The sequence below is a fragment of the Haliotis asinina genome, chromosome 1 (assembly GCF_037392515.1).
Source record: "Haliotis asinina isolate JCU_RB_2024 chromosome 1, JCU_Hal_asi_v2, whole genome shotgun sequence".
Taxonomy (NCBI): domain Eukaryota; kingdom Metazoa; phylum Mollusca; class Gastropoda; order Lepetellida; family Haliotidae; genus Haliotis; species Haliotis asinina.
In genome coordinates this window covers 27,496,236-27,515,481 of record NC_090280.1, presented here as the reverse complement: position 1 = coordinate 27,515,481, position 19,246 = coordinate 27,496,236, and the positions used below count along the sequence as shown (strand labels likewise).

Here is a 19,246-nt window from a genome sequence, read left to right as displayed (position 1 = left end):
TGATCACATGTACACAAGGGGGTACAAAAGCATAAATCATTCATTGACATTGTGAAAAATGAAACCCCGTCATTAAAACTACTGATTTCGACATTTTATTACCTTAAAATGATCTCTTTGACAACAGTGCACAATTCTCTCCCGCGAACGAAATATGAACCGATAGGAGGGGCGCACCTCCGGGACGTAATATGAGGTATACCTGTGTTGGTTGCTGTAGTATTCATCTACATTTCCGAGGGTAGAATGTCTTGTTTGCAGGTTTGTCTAGACCTGCAGTCGCGACATGTGTTTTGAAAAATGACAGATCTATGTTTTTACAGTCTGCTGCCATTTAATCTTGTCAACTCCTAGTCAAATACGCATTTGATTGATGGACAATAAGCACGTTGCATGACATTGCTTAGAACATAACAATTTCACTTTTAGAAACGAGGTGGGTGTCAATATTATTGTCACTTCGACCACAACCTCACTTCCGAAGAAGAAATCGTTATGTTACAAGTTGTTTCATGCAAAATCCTTTTGGTCATCAATCATTAATTTTTACATTACTCCGTGAAAACAAATCTAAACAGCATCCTCTATCTTGAAAGCGAGGTAGGTATCGAACCACCCGATTTAATACGTAGAGGCGTTCACAACGCTCTCTTCTCTCCCACAAACAACATATTTAGCACAAAATGAGGGGTCCATTGGAAATTCTGTGTATGGTAGCACCTAGGAGCATTAGACGGCAACACAACAATTCGGCAAGACAACAATTTGACGTCGGGAAATCAGCAAATTGACGAGCTTGTTACACATTATATATATAACTACAAAAAAACCCTCAAAATCCTTCCTCACATGACAGAAGAAGAAGCCTTTTTATTCAAGCGTTACAAGTTTACATTTTAAAAAGCATCATATAGTATTGACATAAAATACAGAACAACATCCGGCCAACACGGGCTATGAGACACTAAATTCCATTTAAAGGCAAGAGTTAAAAATAAAGAATATAAATGACCAACGAATATAGTTGTTCTAACTGTGTAGCATTAGAATAGCATGGTTTGATAAGATTGCTAAGTTGATTCCCTACGTTAAGAGAGCGAAAAGGGAAGGACAATTGTGAAAAGGTGGGTTTACTCGTCAGCTGACTACTCATAAACATGCAAAGGAGTAAAGCTGCTGTTTAATAAACTGGCTATCACATCTGCTGCAGTGCTCTGGCGACAGAGTTACGTAACCTGTCTGTGGTCTCGTTGGCGAGAGTGAAGCAGACGACCTTTTCGCGACTTTTAATCGCTCGGTATTAACAGGCATGAACTGGATGTTCCCCTTAAGGCTAACCACAAGTCTTTCATATGTAAAGAGTACACACAATGTGAGTTTAATCGTTCTCTAAACCCATGAAAGGTTTAGCATCAATCACTCCTTCGCTCGTTTGATACTAAATCATTAACTCGTTAAATAAAAATGGTATTACACGGAAGGTCATTTAGTATCCTCTATCTGTTGTATTGTTTCGAGTTGTAAGTAGGGTAGTATTACCAATATCTACATGTACATAGTTATTTGTAAGTTGATGGATACGGAGGTGTGACGTCACAGACAGGTGGCTTTGCAATCAGAACCACTTCTGAGCAGCTAGTTTCCTGTCATGAAAAGCGTTCAAGGTTATTTTCTTATATGAATGGTGTCTGTGGCATTTGTCGGACACAGTAAAGCTGTCTGGCGACTTAGTTGGCCAACAAGGTCATACCCGACTCGGAAGGTCGCGATTTATGAGGCCATGAAAGTAACAGGACTGAAAGGAACTGAAATAAATAACTGCCTGGCGTAGACTAACAACTACTCTCTGAAATGAACATATTTTACATCTAAAACAGTTCATAATATTGCAAAAATATATACCAGGATTTAACATTGCAGAGAGGGTTCTGGCAGCAGCAAAACAATGTTGTCTGTGAGACAGACTTTGACAGACTAGGCCTGGTGTTTCATGTGGTTAACCCACCTGGGAAAGCTATGTCCATTGTTATTGGAGGTGGTTTATTAGCATGACTGATTAACTGCATTTATTTTTAAGAAAAATAAAATTGTACCTATGTTCCTGATCTTCATCATGCCTAATACATTACATACGCATACCATCGTGGTGTAAGCCTCTTAATCACCCCCTCTATGGTAGTCATTTAAATAAACTACTTGTAAGGGGGATTGACCTATACCATCCTCGATATCTCCAGGGTATACGTTCTGAAAAGTCTCCACAATACCCTGGACGCATCTATGGCTAGGCCCGATAAATTTATTACCTCCCCTGGCTGACTTTTTATCCAATCAGGTGTCTACGCTCGGAAGTTGAGCGAACCAATCACAACTCACTGTAGCTTTTTAAATTCTCTAACCGATTACACTTGGCAAACAGACCATGCGTAGGTTCTCTGAAAGAGATAGATGGATTTCTTGCATATGTTTTAAAAAAGGTTTCGGACCTATAAAGTTGCCTGTAAGTCGCACTGCGAGCAAACCTTCGCAGTTGCAACTGCTACCTTTGTTGACATTAGCAAGTTCGGTTATAACGGCGGCCATGCTGATTGGTTACTGTGAGAAAGCGGAGCCAGCAAAAGGAGGTAATAAAATTATCGGGCCGACCCGTACATGCGTCCAGGGTATTGTGGAGATTTTTCGGAACGTATACCCTGGAGATATCGAGGATGGACCTATACTTACATGTGAGTAAGTTAACTGTCCCACATTCGCCATCGGATGAAGGGATGATATAAATCCAGTTAGGGTCCATGCAGGTAGTATAGGTACATTGAGTTTCTATGGTCCCTAGTTTGGTGATATATAACCCGTTTTAAATTGCACTTTCCTAATTTGAAATCCAGGTTTAGAGATAGATACTAGTTTTATTTTTTGTGTCTGTGATATTCTAGTTGGTTTTACTGTCCATCGTTAAGTGATTTGCATGTAATTACGATAAAGTAGATAAAATGCAATATTGCCGATGTGACATTAAAAGTTTAACTCCCTTACCACACTCATGGTGTATATTTATGCTTCAAACTTACTAAAAATATATATATTGTTGTTGCAAAATGTTGTGATTATGGTACCCGTATTGCAATACATATGTTGGGAGGTGTGTTGTTTCACATTCAGTGACACTGACTGTAGGCACACATCCTTCTACATTATGAGCCCTAAAACTATATGTTGTGGCGGTGATAACATAAATCTCGAATACAGATTTAATTTTGAGAGATTGTGATTTCTCTCCTTTGAATTGAAGTAGCTGTCTGTTAGCTCTCGGGCTATCAATCCGAAGGTCGCGGCTTCGCGTCCAACGGATTCTCACAAACTGGTTGCCTGTCTCCGTGACTTGACCTACGACAGAGAACGTCCTCATGAGATGTTGTAGTGCTGGATTCTTAAGGTCCTCCTAAATATTAACTTTGACCATAGAGATAATCATAGAACATGACATATTTACAATTACCTAATATACCGGTTCTGAGGGAAATAGCACCAACAACAATGTATCGTTTGAAAGATGTATTGCGATCTCCCGGAATACCCTAAACCCTAGTGTGTATATTCGTACGTGTGTGCGTCTGTACGTGCGTTTTGTGTGAAAGTACTCGCTGACTTGAATATATGCTACATATAGGTCATATCCTGTCTTGAATCTTTGTACGCCGACACTCAGCGCCTGCACCACGTGAACTGATCACTGATACCAATCATGTACGCTTTTCCGGTATCGTCTTTATGTTTCATGTTTCTGGGAATAATCGTTTTTTACTATGTACGTTTCGGTTCGTCTTGCATTGGGAACAGTTCATTTTCGATGTGGAGCTATACGAAGTGCCCGTACTGAACTTTAACCCCCACCCCACCCACCCCCCACCCCGAGGGACAAGTAAACAACTCATAGTGTCAGCCAATTCAGCGAGCCTGACAATCCGATCCAATTAGTTGCCTCTTACAACAAGCATTGGTTGCTGAAACCAGTTCTGTCCAGGATCTTCACGCGTCTGAGTCTAGGTGACGTGAAGTGAGATGAAACTAGTTATGGTTAGGTTAGAGGATGAGCATAGGGTTCACATCGCTTTTAGCAATATTCCAGCAATATCACCACGGAGGAAACCAGAAATGGGTTTGACACATTGTATCCATGTGGGAAATCGAACCCGGGTCTTCGGCATGACGAGCGAACGCATTAACCAGTCGGCTACCCCAGCTCCCGCATGGACATATGCCAATGCAACAGTGCCAACCCAAACTTTGATACTATACCTCAGTTTAAAATGGATACTCTACTACCAACCCTGCTATATCCGCGTAGTGCCAAGCATTTTAACGCCTTTTGGTCGCGATCTAACCACGGATATTCAGACAGCCTCAACACACTATGGGGGAAGTCCAATGCAACATGTAATGACTTGATATAACTTTCACCAAGTGCACTGAATGACTTTGAAACACGTGTGCATTCAATGCGCCAGATGATCCCACACACAACACACTCCTACAAACAAGCCTCGGGTGTGACGTCAGAGTACAATCTCATTCAGACAGTGCAATTATCGTGCACCTCAACTCAACGATAAAATAAGTGAATACTAAAACGAAAGTCATCCAGTGCAATGAAATTATGACCATTGCGCACGCGCCAGAAATTAGTGCCCATCCTGCAAGTGTGTCACGTGACATAAAGATCGTCGGTGTTTACAGTGACTTGCTGGTGTTAGCACTTATGTGACACTGCAGTATCCTTTTCTTCTATACATTAACCGCTTTAACTGCTGACTTGTAAACAGGAAAGTGCCAAGTAGCGTTTAATTGATGTTGTGATTTTCTAATGTCGTAAACAGCAATAGATCAGTTTATACTTCGCGGAATTCTTATGTTTGTTGTTTGCCTCTTTCCATCTATGTGAGGGCGGTCCGTAAATGATCGAGTTTGAACCAGACAATCCAATGGTTGACATCATGAGCATCGATCCACGCAATTGCGATACGATGAGTCAATGAAGTCAACTCAACAGAGTGCAGTTGATCTTCAGCAAGAAGATCGTATCGCAATATCGAAAGAGACGACTGGGGTTGGGTGTTCAAGCTCGTTTGCTAAATAATCGAGTCTGAGCCAGGAAATCCGGTGATCAAAAGCATAAGCATTTGTCTATGCAACTGGGATACGATGGCATGCGTCAAACAAATCAGCGAGCCTGACCACCCGATCAGGTTAGTCGCCTCTTATCACAAGCATGGGGAACAAAAGATCAATTCTCACTCGGAGCTTCATTGGTTTGTGTACGCTAACTGGTTATGAGGAGAAGATGGGCTTGATCAGGTTTGCAAAGAACACCTGGAGAGAGTTAACCATGTTCCACGTTCCTCTCTCTAGCTCCATACTTGTAAGATGCATAATGTTAAGCCAAGACGGGTGAGTTGTGTATTGTGTGCCATATCCATTATTAAAACGTTGTAGAAAACTGTCCTTTTTGTGTTCACTTAAAGTCAAGAAACGATCTTACAGAGAAACATGCAGCTTTACCATCGTATTGCACGTGCACGCCACTGAAGTCATCCGAGATGTGCAACTTTGTAATTTGACCCAGGGTGCTTAACAAATGTCTAGGTGTGTATGTTGGGAATGAAATAAATACGAGTTTGATATTCGAGCTGAACATAATGCATGGAAGTAACGTCTCAGATTGTTGAGTCTCAGATAGCAATTAATCCACAGTAGAAACGAAAAACTATTGATGCATCGATAGTAGTGAGTGAGTGAGTGAATTTGGTTTTACGCCGCTTTTAGCAATATTCCAGCGATAATATCGATAGTTGAGTACCTGAATTCCGATGATAAACGCATAGGGCAACATACACGATCTTTGGATGCCGACTTGCAGCTTCATTGAGTTCCTGTTTTAATTGTTTACTTGACCTTGTGTTTCAAGTTTCTTTTCAGTTATTAAAAGAGACTGAATGTATTTCAACTTGTTTAATACTATACAAATGTCATTCATTTGGGATATGACTTACGATAAGACAGTTACGATATGACAGGGGAATACAACTATTGCAATAGTATTGCGATAGTATTGCAATAGTTGGTCGCAATAGATTGTCGTTGTCGCAACAGCATGTTGCAACAGAAGATCGCTATCGCAATAGTTGTTTCCCCGTCAATAGTCGCCCCTAAACTATGTCCTTGAAACGTCGTGATATTGATGAGATATTTAAGAACTAAATAACCTGTATGAGGTCATTGTGAAATATCTCAGTATTGAAGTACTCACGCATTATATCTGACATACAATTATAACCCTCCTGTCTCACGGTTTCATCAGTATGTATAAACATATTGTGTGTATGTTGCTCAACTTACTGCCTCATTACCGCGTAGTATTCTTTAACTTGTCAACATCTCTTTGTCATCCCCGTGATTCATGGGATACATAATGTCCTGACAATCGACAAACGGTGCAGGTTAACAAGGTTTATGGACGGGGATTAAGTGCGGCACCGTGACGACCTGTTACCATACAGCTCTTGTGTAATATGGAATATGTAACAGACTAATTTACAAAGTGCAACAGACTAATTTACAAAGTGCAGAAAGCCAAGGTTATCCAGACGCTAAAGCTGTCCTTGCCTAAAGCAGTGTACACTGTCACTGTGAGCACAGTCCGATTTCACCCGTTTTTACTCGATTTTCAATGGTCCTTCAAAAGACTTCTTGATTTTGTATGTTAGAGTTCACATGGAAAAACTCGTAAGAACTGTCGCCGTTTCAGTTTAATATTTTCACCATGGGGACACATCCTGACATATGACTGACACGAAAGCCATGGCTATTCAACTGTATGAAAACAAGCACATGCTGTCAGCCCATGGGTCATGTGATAGGTCATGTGACACGTGCAGTACGTAAACAACTTTTTGCTGCGGTAACATTTGTCGCGATAATCTCATCAGCTATTTCAACGTTTTGTTGAGTCACTGAATAAGATAACATAATGCTGTAGGCTTGATTATTGAACAGGACTTGGACAGACATATAGTGACAGTGCACAGCGCGCTGATAAGTGGGTATTCTTTTTAAAATATGGAGTGGGTACACTTCAAAATCAATAGGGTACAAAAGCGGGTAAGGAAGCGAGTACACGTCATCAACTGGGTAGAAAAGCGAGTACACGTCATCAACTGGGTAAAGAAGCGAGTCACTTCATCAACTGGATACAGAAGCGGGTACACGTCATTAAAAGGGTACAGAAACGGATACACTCCATCCACACGGTACACAGGCGGATACACTTCATCAACGGGATACAGAAGCGATTACAATTCATCAACAAAAGTGGGTACACTGTATTAGCGAGTCACAAGAGCGTGTATAGTTTATCAAACAGCGCACTTTATCAACGGGGCCCCAAAATGGGTACACTTTATCAACGGGACCCCAAAATGGGTACACTTTATCAACGGGGCACAAAAGAGGGCACATTTCATCATGCTGGGGACACATAATGTGTACACCTCATCAGCTGGATACAATAGGTTGCATAGTTTGCGAACACCAAAGAAAAGGGGGTACACTTCATCAACGGGGTACAATAGATTGTATAGTTTATCAGCACTATACAAACTCGGGTACTCTTTAACAACGGAACACAATGGCGTGTACTCTTCATCAACGTCGTACAAGAACGGGTACCATCTCTCAACAAGGTGCAAAAGCGGATACGAACTGTCAACAAGGTGCAAACGAGGGTAGGCTCTATCAACAAGATGCAAAACCAGCTCCTATCCATCAATAGGGCGGAAAACTGCGTACTCTCCTTTAATGGGTGGTTATCTCTACATCGTAGAATTCGTAACTAGAAATGTCGAAAACTGTGTAAAGGTTTCCGGTCCAGATGAAACTAGCTGTCTGCTGGTCAGTATTCAGAGTAACTAATCTTCTCTGGCCTATTGTTTAGTTTCCGAATATATAATATATATCATTATGATAGTGACAAACTAACCCATATCAATTGAAAAGGAGTGCCAGGGAAACCAGAGATTCCTGAACCACCGATATGTGGTCTCTGTATCTGGGTAATACCGGCTAATGAAAGTACTGAGGTGCTGACGCAGAGTCTAAGGGAGGTAACTACCCTCCTAGCTTTTTGCATTAGTGCAAATTTGGTTTCGAGCCAAAGCTGGTTCGAACCGCTATTGAGCAGAAGTATTGAAGGTTAATTCACGTGTGTAGATAATTTATGGACCTCCATGTGAATGCTCGTCGACTTTAGGGAAATATGTGTATGACTATGTGAACAGAACATTTCCACAGCGTCAATGCAGAACTGGTTCTGCTTAATCTGTTAGATAGTTGCATTGTCAGTGTACGGGTAACATTTTGTTGTCGTAGTGACGTATACCATGGACAAAATAGTGTCACGAGTCCTTTCCCAAACTGAAACAAAAGCTTAACATGAAATCGGTAAGAAGGACAAAACCAACAAAAAGTCAAGAAACGTTAGAAATGAAACATATTTCAAGTCTTTGAAGGGCATTTAGAAGTGAAATACATAAGAATGAAGATTTTATGGATATCAACTTCTTTATTATGAGAACACAACGTTTCTTAGTTAATGCTTACTCCTTCATCAGGTGACTGAGAATGGGGTACAGAGCTATATTTATATGTACAGGTAAAACAATAAGAAAGTAACAAGTGGAATGAATTAACGAAAGCTGGAAGCCAGTATAAACAAGCACTGATAGGAAGCTGACAGTTATGAGAACAATGATGGAAGCCAAAGGTAATACATACAGATGATAGGATATGTTTACATAACACAGATAGGGGATAAGGACGATGTACATGATTGGGGATAAGGATGGAAGCCAATGGTGATACATTACGCATGATTGGATGATGTATACATAACACATGATTGGGGATTAAGGATGATGTACATGATTTACATGAGGGTGATGATGTACAAACACAAGTAGATAAGGATGTACACTGGTAGATTGGCTATACATGAATTACATAGATAGAATGTAGACAGATAGATGACATTAATTTATCAATAAATCCAAGGCACTTGGTAGGTACATTCCTTGGTCACGGTTGATTGCTGGTTTCTGTCTCCGGATCTCGATGGCCTCTTGCAGTTTCTTTTGGCGCCAGTTGTTGTTGTTGGTAGGTAGTATCCTAGTGTCCTCCCATCGAATTGAATGTGCAGGGTTCTTGAGAATGTGCTCAGAGATGGCCGATTTCCGAAACATATTTCATTCTTACATGAACTAAATGAATAAATCGGTCATTATAGGGGGTGCTACATACTTTTGCCCTGGCTATAGGTCTTTCTGTAGCTACTAACACTCCATGTTTCATGTATAATGACCCGTCGGCATAATTAAGTTGTATGATAACAGTCTGTAATAGACTGCAACAGACCCAGAACCAGTTGCTAACATCATAAGCACCGATCTACACAGTGGGTATATCTAGTAACTCACCAGCGAGTCTGACAAATGAAATACCGTCTCCTCTTTCGACTAGTGTGGGTTGTTCACGATGGATTCAAAGCCAGATCTTCAAGGGGTTAAAGTTATAGTGAGATGAATAGATGCAGTTGGCTTGGTCAAAATGCAAGGGTTTGTGATTACAGGATGAAAGTGGAGGCATGCCCGTAAGGATAAGCAAAGGTTCATACACACACAGATAGGAGACACCCAAATATTGATACTAGCTGAAACTGAAACAGTTACCTGGAGCCGTGAAATTGAAACTAATCCTTGGAAGCTCTTTTCTTATGTATTGTCACTTGTATTTTGTAAACAGTTTTCCTACAACCCGAAATGTTTCTGTAGCACATTAATTTACAGAGCTAAATCTGAGAAAGAAAATAACCAAGAGTTACAGATGTAAAAAGGTGTAAAAAACCAACCAAACGAAAAAAACCCCAACCAATCCCCCCCCACCCCGTAAAACAAAAAAACAAAAAAAAATAAAAAAACAAAATAAAAAAACAAAAAACCCCCCCCAACAACAGCAACAACACCCCCCCCCCCCCACAAATCAACAACAAAAAACCCAACACCCCCAAAAAACAAAACAAAACAAAACAAACAAAAAACAACAACAATAACAACAACAGCAACAACCCCCCCCCAAAAAAAAAAAAACCCCCCAAACAACAACAAATAAACAAAAACAAAAAAAAACAAAAAAACAAAAACAAAAAAACAAAAAAACCCCAAAAAACCAAAAACAAAACAAAACAATAAAACCCCAAAAACAACAACCAACACCCCCAACCCCTGGTTCGAACTCAAATGTATGCCTGCGTGAAAGGATTGTTCGTATGAGGACCCTTGCCGCTAACGACCACGCCCATGTGGCGTCTTTCCGTGAGGCAACTGTCGTAAATTTTATTTGTTTAGCGTTTAATTAAAGAAAATATACATATCTCCACACTGATGAACCTAAATGGTAATTGAAGTTCAGATACATATGTTCTATCTTCCACTTATTCATAAATACCACACTACACGTTTTTACAGCCGACTTAACGACAACCGTAAAGCAACTACCGGCGACTCATTTCCGGTAATCCCAGGATGGCGTGGATGAGAGTCACACGGAATTTGTTTTTGGTTTTGTTTTGTTTATTGTTAGAAAACGAAAAGGTTTTCGCCGATGGCGTGCTCGGGTGTGGAGGATTTGTCAAATCTGACGTCGATATTAATTTTTCTTTAGTTGAGGTAAACTGATTTGTGTTTGTGATCACACTCGCATGTTGTGTTGGTTGAATGGAGTAGAGACCAGCCTTAGGGACTACGTTGAATGAAGCCACATCATATCATTTCTTTATGTTACAAGTTATCCAGATTATTGTAAGGCCAGCCGGTGATGATTCTAGTTTTGTAGACTGTAAATGCGAGTCTGCTGGTGCTCGGTCCGGAAGCCACACTTTGAATGGTTTCAACTAAGACCCGTTGCTCAATGCATCTGAAAACCCTTTGAGTAGCCTGCGACCTCGTTTTAACGCGGTACTTGACATATCAGTAATCGGAAATGAAATTCTGAACGTTTGAGGCCTATTTTATTGTAAAATCCGATGAACATGACATTTGATCAATACATCAGTGAAAAAATTGTTTTTTTTTAACTGTGATAGTGTTTCAGCGAAAACCATTAGATGAACAGAGCTGATTAACATTTATCAAAGTAGAGAACTCCATTGTAGCATGGTAAACACTAAAATTCATTCCCCAGGAGATAAATATAGCTCATCACATCACTTCCGCTTCATTTTTGGCAACAAGGGTGTGCAGATGACGAAGTTCAGATGAAGTGGGAAGGGTATGAAACGTAAATATTATAGCAGGTATCTCATGGATGGGGGTTAGACGGATTCCAGAGTTTAATGTTAATAAAACTTACATATAAAATCACCTCTAAGAACCGTGTCTAGCGTGTAAAGCCAGAAATAGGAATTTGCTGCGATACGAGGTCTGAGTATACTGCACTAATTAGTGCTCTGACCCTTAACCCAAGCCCTAATCCCAAAGATCATTAAGGGTACCTAACCCTAAAGATCGTAAAGGGTGCCTAACATCAAACCCTAACCCTAAGGATTGTGAATCGTGTCTAACCCTAATTCCAAACCCTAACCCTAAGGATCGTAAAGGGTACTGCGCCTACTGAACTGCATTCTAGCCAAAAGCCTGTATGGAAAGAGGATGCCAGATGGATTTTTTAATTTTCTTTAAATGCAGGGCTAGACTGCAGTTTACCTTGTGCTGAAACAGATCCTTCTATTCCCCCCATATTTTCTCTTATGCATAGTAACAAAGGTTCCCATAAGTGGTTCAACCCTATATATTGTACTTAATATTAGGGCTTTTAGTTATATTTGTGAGTCCTTTAGTAATTGTTATGTTAGGTTTTGGTAATAATTCTAGTATATATCAATTTACAAATATTTCAATATTTGGGATTGGGGAAGTCTTACCCCGGGCGCAGCACCGTTTACAATACTTACGGTTTGGGGTTAGGGTTAGGCACCCTTTATGATGATATGGGCGTAATCCGTAATTTAATGGGCGCCTCTTCAGTACTTAGTATGATTTAAACAATATTTTATTTCCATTAGTCATGTTAATGTTTACATTTTTAATCTCATATGGTGACACTTGACATACTGGAAAATGGATTAGCAAACAGGCCATAATGCCTATATCAATGCTTCCCTGCAAAAAGTACGTGTTGCATCTTGAAGAATGTTGAGGAGTAGATATTAAAACCTAAATGAATGAGTCAAAAGCAAAATGCAAAATAAAATAAAGAGCAAGATACTAAGTACATTTGTATTCATAGATCATTACTTTGATTCCATAATGCAGTTAGTTTTAGTTACGTAATTTTGATTTGTACTGATTTTCTAACGTTTTCATTGTCTAAAGGCAGTAAATTGTCATTGCTGTAGATTACAGTATGTATGTTGTACCTAGTATGAGGGGACTGTGGGGTAGTCTAGTGGTTAAGCGTTGGCTCGTCAAGCTGAACACCTGCGTTCAATTTCACACGTTGGTAGTTATACAAAATGTGAAATCCATTTCTGGTGTCCCTTGCCATGATGTTGCTTGAAATTTAATATTGCTAAAACTGGCTTAAAACCATACTCACGTATGAGTTCAGAGGATATATCAACAACTTTATTCTTGATAATAAAGGTGAATATATTCCATTGTAGCATCTCTAAATGATAACATGACTATTGAAATGTGCATTTGACTATAATGATGACATCCTGATTGTTAACAAATTTCACTGAGGTTATTAAGATGGAAATAATCGTAAGTGATAATCATGTTGATGTAAAGAATGCGATGTTGCATAATTGAACAAGTTAAATTAAAATGTGGTATATAGGTCATATTGTCATTCATATCACTCTGCATTTCAGGTGAAACTGTATACCCCTCATGGCAGTATGAAGTATCAGACAGACTGCGCCCCCAACACAGGATATTACCTCATCCCTCTCTACGACAAAGGTGACTTCCTGCTCAAGGTGGAACCTCCTAAAGGATGGAGTTTTGGTAAGAGGAATTTTCCAATATTATACAGACTCCCATTTCACTCTTGCTTGTTGCTCTGATTTATTATTGGTGATATCATGCTCATCACTGTCATCTCAAGACGTGTCATGTTTGACGTTTCGATCATTATGTCATTACGTCTTACGTCATCAAGCTTAGAGTGAACACAACCAGATGACGAGAGGTACATGTACATTGTATTTTTTGAGAAATATTTGATTAAACATTAACAACAACATAATTAACAACTGATACATAAGTGGGAGAGGCCAGTGGGAGAGTAGGAACAACATGAGACTTGTGATGACGTCATTGAACAAGGGGATTAAGTTGTAATAACAAGCTGATTTGGTGCTATATTATAGAGTTCATTATTTGATTATTCTTCATAGGTTGATGGTTTGTAGTATCTTTAGTCTCTGGTGATCAGAGGTTTGTTGCGGTGGATTTCGATGACCTCCTGAATCCAAATTCCAATAGTTTTCTTTCTGTGAAGTCTTCATTCTTGGTTGATACAATGATAGGAATTCGTCTTTGTCAGACTTGATTTGAATTTCTGTTGGTGATCGGAGAGGGACCAGAGTTATGTCCCCTAGTGGTGTATGGATCAGAGTGAAGCACAACTAGGTGTCAGTACTCAAAATATCTAACTGTGTTATTATGTGCTGTCATGTGCTGCTATGGTATTTAAAATGTGGTACCCCAAACCTTTAACGTTTGAAATTTGGGTTTTATTAATTCAATGCCAAATAAGGAGAACTGTACTTGTGCCTGCAGAACCTGAGAGTGTGGAGCTGCAAGTAGATGGAGCCACAGACAAATGCAGTTTGGGCGAAGACATAAACTTTAAGTTCACAGGCTTCTCTGTAACTGGAAAGGTTGGTATCATGTTATGTCCATTCTTGTTCTTTATGAAAGATGCATCTGTAATGATAATCTTATAAACCATGGACAACTGTCATCAACAACAGTGTAATGCCATGTTAGAGCACATGCTTATCACACTGTAGACCCTGATTTGTTTTTCCACATGGGTACAGTATGTGAGGCTCATTTCTAGTGTCCCCACCTAAGATTTGCTGGAATATTGCTAAAACAACATAAAACCCAAACTATTCACCCAAAATTGAGTAATCTTAGGGTTCCTTAGGCATGTGGCAATGGCATCTTCATCAGGATATTCTTGAAATGTTTATGTTAGAGTCGGGACATGGACCCCAATACTTTCAGGACTAATTTTGAACACTGATTGTATTACAGGTGATCAGCAAAGGGGAGACTGAAGGCCCATCAGGGGTCAAGGTCACTGTAGCACATGCTGGGAAAGATGAGGTGCTACAAACAGTTACCACCACTACAGGTGGAAGGTAAGATAATGCCAGAGGCTGTTACATGATTAAATGGACACTGACATTGCTACGCTAACTGACATTTTGAAAATTGCTTTGATCCTGAAGTGGGAAGCATCCCATATGGGATATTCCTTAGTAACTTAGTTTGTGTTAAACAACAGACCCATGAAGATCTGATCTTCAGCAACGCTGCTTGTCGTAATGGGGGACTGATAAGATTGAATGGCCATGTTCGCTGTCTTGGTTGACACTCTTCTTAGTCCACTTTCCACTTTTGTAGATCTGTGTTCATGCTGTTGATCACTGGATTGTCTAGTGTAGGTTTGATTGTTTAGATACTGACGTCATATAGCTGGAATATTGCTGAGTGTGGCATTAAACAAGAATATATCAGTCAATCATTAGAAAACTAACAGAATAACATTGCATGTACCTGGCAGCTTTTATACTGCTTGTGTGTTCATAAATGTGGGAGGTTGTGTGGTGACATAGTGGTTAAAACCTCTGCATGTCACATCGAAAATCCAGGTTTGATTCCCCACATGGGCACAATATGTGAACCTTATTTTTGGTGTCCTGCTGTGATAATGGTGTTATTGAAATATTGCTAAAATCGGTGTCAAACCATACTCAGTCACTCAGTCTCTCACTCATGCATGTGGATTTAAACAAAAAGTGAAACAAAGCCTGTGTTGTCAATACTGTTCTCATTGTCTCAGCTGGACATTTCAACATGATGTTCTTCCTGTGTTTAGCTTCAGCTTCTCAAACATCTTGCCTGGTGACTATGTAGTAAAGGCGACTCACCCGACATGGCGCCTCCAGAAGGTAGGTATCAACTGATGCCTGAACTGGGGATGTGGGTGTTGGAAAATATGTAATTTTTAACTTACCTTACCATAGGTCTTATGCATATTACCTCAAGCTTCGCTAGTAGAGATCAGACAGACGTTGATTCGCCATTCCCTGAATGGCTACCTCGTATAATCTACGGATGTAGTCACGGAAGTGACGTGATCTCCCTACTCGCGGGAAAGCGAGCCATCCCAAAATTCACTTTTACTTCTAGCGTTCGTCTGATCAGACGTGTTTGTTTCGCTCGGAGTTTTCTATTGTGTTGAATAAAGTTGTCGTTCAACAGGTAGGTATGTCTTGTTTCCCTAGGTGTGTGGTTAGTTAAATTGAATTTAACTTCACTTACCTTGCTACCTCGTGTTGTAAATGTTTCTTTTTTTCTCTCACTTCGATGTGGGTTTTCCTGCGTTGTTTGTGAGGTGTCATGGCGGCCTTGGAGGTTCTTTATTCCGTCAGGAATACTTCCTCCATCTGTTCTGCTATTTTGTATGGTATTTCCTCCCGATTTTTGCCGTTTTTCATGTGTTTTTTGTCCCACGTGGCATGTTTCACAGGTAGCCATGTTGGTTGCTAGCCGTCGCTGTCGCGAGCTTACAGGCGTACCCACTTTAGGTTGGGGGTGCGCTTTTGCTGCATTTTTTATGTAGGGGTGTTTTTCGTTTCTACCTCTAGCGTTATTGTTTTATTTCACGCTTCGGGTATGTTTTTATCTGTTGCAGTTAACTGTGTATGACTCGGCAGTTTTGTACTGTCTGCAAGGGGCAGAAGTCAGCCAAGGATCCCCACCCCTGGTGTCCGGATTGTGCATCGCAGACCTGTTCCCTTGACAGCCGCTGTCAGCATTGTACTAGTCTTTCAGTGGCGGATTTCAAGACCTTTTTAGCTGTCCGTAGAAAGAGGTTTACTCAGCAGAAGAGGAGAATGTCTTCCCCAGCTTCTTCTTTAGGTTCTTTACAGGACGACCCGGAGCTGCCTACCTTTACAGCACCAACGCCGACGTCTGGTTTGGAGCGCTCATCTACGACGCCGGTTCGATCGTCTCCGGAGCCACTTCGCTCGGACGCCTTTGTTGACTTATCCCGTCCGGACGCCTTAGCGCACCCAGAAGTTCAGAGGCTATTACGGTCTCTCCTGACGCCCAGCACTTCTACTAGAGAGCCAGCGCCGACCTCAGCTACTGTGCCAGCGCCCATGTCAGCGCCTGCCTTGATTCCCGAACTAATTTCAACGTCAACGCCTACGCCTATGCCAGCACCGACACCTACGTCAGCGCCTATGCCCACGTCAGCGTCTACAGCCTTGATGGGGACACCTTCACTGGTTCCAATACCAGCACCTATACCTACGCCAGCGCTTGTTCAGACGCCGGCTCCTGTGCCTCCGCCAGCGCCTTACCGGATCCCCAGGATTTCTCACACGCTATCTAGAGAAGAGGTGCTACAACGTCAGCTAGACGAGGAGCGCGCTCGGCGCTTAGAAGCTGAGCGCTCGAGACGCAGATCATGGTCCAGATCTCCGAGGAATCGGCGCTCCCGTTCTCCTCACCGTAGTCGGCGCCGGCGCTCGCGCTCATGCTCACGCTCTCCTAGACGACGGCGCTTCCGTTCGCGATCCAGATCTCCTCGGCGCTCTTCCAGAACCCGGCGTTCACGTTCACCAGAGGCCTCGCGAGTTTCACTGAAGGATTCTTCTACTCGGACGCCTTCTACCTCTTCCACCCAGCGGCGGGAATCGACTTCAGTCTCTTGGGAAGATTTGGAGGAGCAACACTTCTGCCCTGACTATGAAGAAGAGGCAGGTGTAGGCGAGGATGATGGCACCTATCTACCACTATCGGCAGTGTTTGAGTGGATTGCTGACAGGCTACCTGACTGTCCTTCTCCGTCAGTCGATCCTAATAATCCGGCGTCCATCCGTTTGTCCCCGGAACTACTAATTCCACCTCATCCTATGGTGGCGGAGGCAGTGTCTCTCCTGGACGAGGATTTTGCCAAGCTGTCTCTGAATCCTACGATCAAGGCGTCTAAGTCAAGGAAGTCGGATTACAAGATCCACAGCCTAGACTTCACAGATAATGGTGCAACCCAGGACGACTCACTCAAGCGCTTGTCAAGTTCTTCACTCTCAGCTTATAAAGTGCAGGACTCCAAATTAGCAGCTATTGACACGGAACTCAAGCGTATGCTTAAACCCATTTCGGCGTTAGCCTCAGCTACTTCAGCGGCTGCAGCAGACCTATCAGAAGACAACGCCTCCAGGGTGGATCATCTCACGACGATCTTCCAGTGGCAGGGCAAAGTTCTTCATGACTTACTCGGTCACTTACGTGCAGCGTTGGCTATGACAACTTCGGTTCGCCGCTCCGGCTTCCTGGATACATGTAATTGGCAGGAGGAATTTAAGCGCCTATTACTTCGGGCTCCCTTCACTTCCAAGTTTCTGTTCGCCGACAAGATTCCAGATATTTACAAGTCGCACGCGGAATTAACGAACACTGAAGTCGCGCTGTCTACCTTTGAGGCGCTTGGTTCTGCCTTTCGTGGCAGAGCCAGAGGAAGTGGAAAGAAGCGCTATATTCCCAGGAGGGAATCCATCCGCTCCTCCTTTGGGAGGGGACGGGGCCGCACCAAGGATAATGACACTCAGCGGAAGCCCCAGGAGCGCAGCCGGGACACCCCCTCGATGCCAGGGCGAGGCAGAGGCAAGCGCCCCTACTCTGGTCGCTGAAGCCGTGGATGTCTCCGACTGGGACCTCCCACCCCCAGTCGTACCTGTCCATCCGACTCCAGTAGGTGGGAGACTAGGGATCTTCTGGCCCAACTGGTCATTCCTAGAGGATCCGTTTGTAAGCAAGATTCTGAAGTCCGGCTACAAACTACCATTGGTCGAGACTCCACCGCTGACATCTACTCCCCAGTCGCGGATATATCCTCAACACCAACTAGCTCTCCTAGAGTCCAATATCGACATTCTGTTATCCAAGAGAGCCATAGAGACAGTGCTGGAACCCCACCGCTCCCCGGGGTTCTACTCACCCATCTTCCTGGTGCCAAAGAAAGATTCCGACAAGATGCGCATGATTCACAACATGGCGGTCTTCAACAGACAGTATCTGGCCGACCCTCCTCATTTCCGAATGACGTCCCTAGAGCAGATTCGAGCCAAATTGTCTCCCGGGGCTTGGCTAGCCAGTCTGGACCTACAGGACGCTTACCTACATGTTCCCATACATCCGCGTCACAGGAAGTACCTGAGGTTCGTCTTCAACGGAATACATTACCAGTGGAGGGTGCTTCCGTTTGGCATTTCTACGGCCCCGTGGCTTTTCACACGCATCACGCTTCCGGTTACCAGGTTTCTTCATCTAAGGGGAGTGGACTTCGATCCATACATAGACGACTGCCTTCTCAACCACGGCAGTCCTCTACTGCTACGCAAACAGTTGGACTTCTCCACCCGCCTGCTGCATCAACTGGGTTGGATGGTCAACACCAACAAGTCACATCTGGAACCAACTCAAGAACTGACCTTCATCGGGGGATTATTTTTAACAAAAGACAATCTTGTCAGGGTCCCTCCAGATCGATGGCTAAAGATTCTGGCGTTTGCGGATCGAGGTCTCTCTCAACCCATGACCCTCAGAGAGTGGCAGTCTCTGTTGGGTCTTTTGACATCGGCGCAGGATCTTACTCTCAGAGGGCGCCTTATGCTACGGCCCTTACAGAGGTTTCTGTCACCATTCATCCAGATGAACGACCTCAAGTCACGGGTTCTTCTACCTCCACATCTACATCAGTATCTCCGGTGGTGGATGGTAGAATCGAATGTCTGCGTCGGCGTCTGTTTGGAAGACTCCAGTCACGACCACGAGTTGTTCGTGGATGCGTCTCTACTAGGGTGGGGCGCCCATCTGGCGGGCCGAAC

At 42.5% G+C, this 19,246-nt stretch overlaps 1 protein-coding gene across 1 annotated transcript in view; it reads left to right on the top strand.

Moving 5' to 3' along the window:
- Positions 1 to 10,605: 10,605 nt before the first annotated feature.
- Positions 10,606 to 19,246, top strand: part of LOC137289682 (BOS complex subunit NOMO1-like) — a 40,617-nt gene continuing 31,976 nt past the window's right edge. The window contains exons 1-5 of the mRNA XM_067820867.1: positions 10,606 to 10,772; positions 12,980 to 13,115; positions 13,893 to 13,993; positions 14,376 to 14,482; positions 15,223 to 15,295. Coding sequence (XP_067676968.1) covers positions 10,629 to 10,772; positions 12,980 to 13,115; positions 13,893 to 13,993; positions 14,376 to 14,482; positions 15,223 to 15,295 — 561 coding nt within the window. The 5' untranslated portion in view covers positions 10,606 to 10,628. The remainder of the gene's footprint in view (positions 10,773 to 12,979; positions 13,116 to 13,892; positions 13,994 to 14,375; positions 14,483 to 15,222; positions 15,296 to 19,246) is intronic.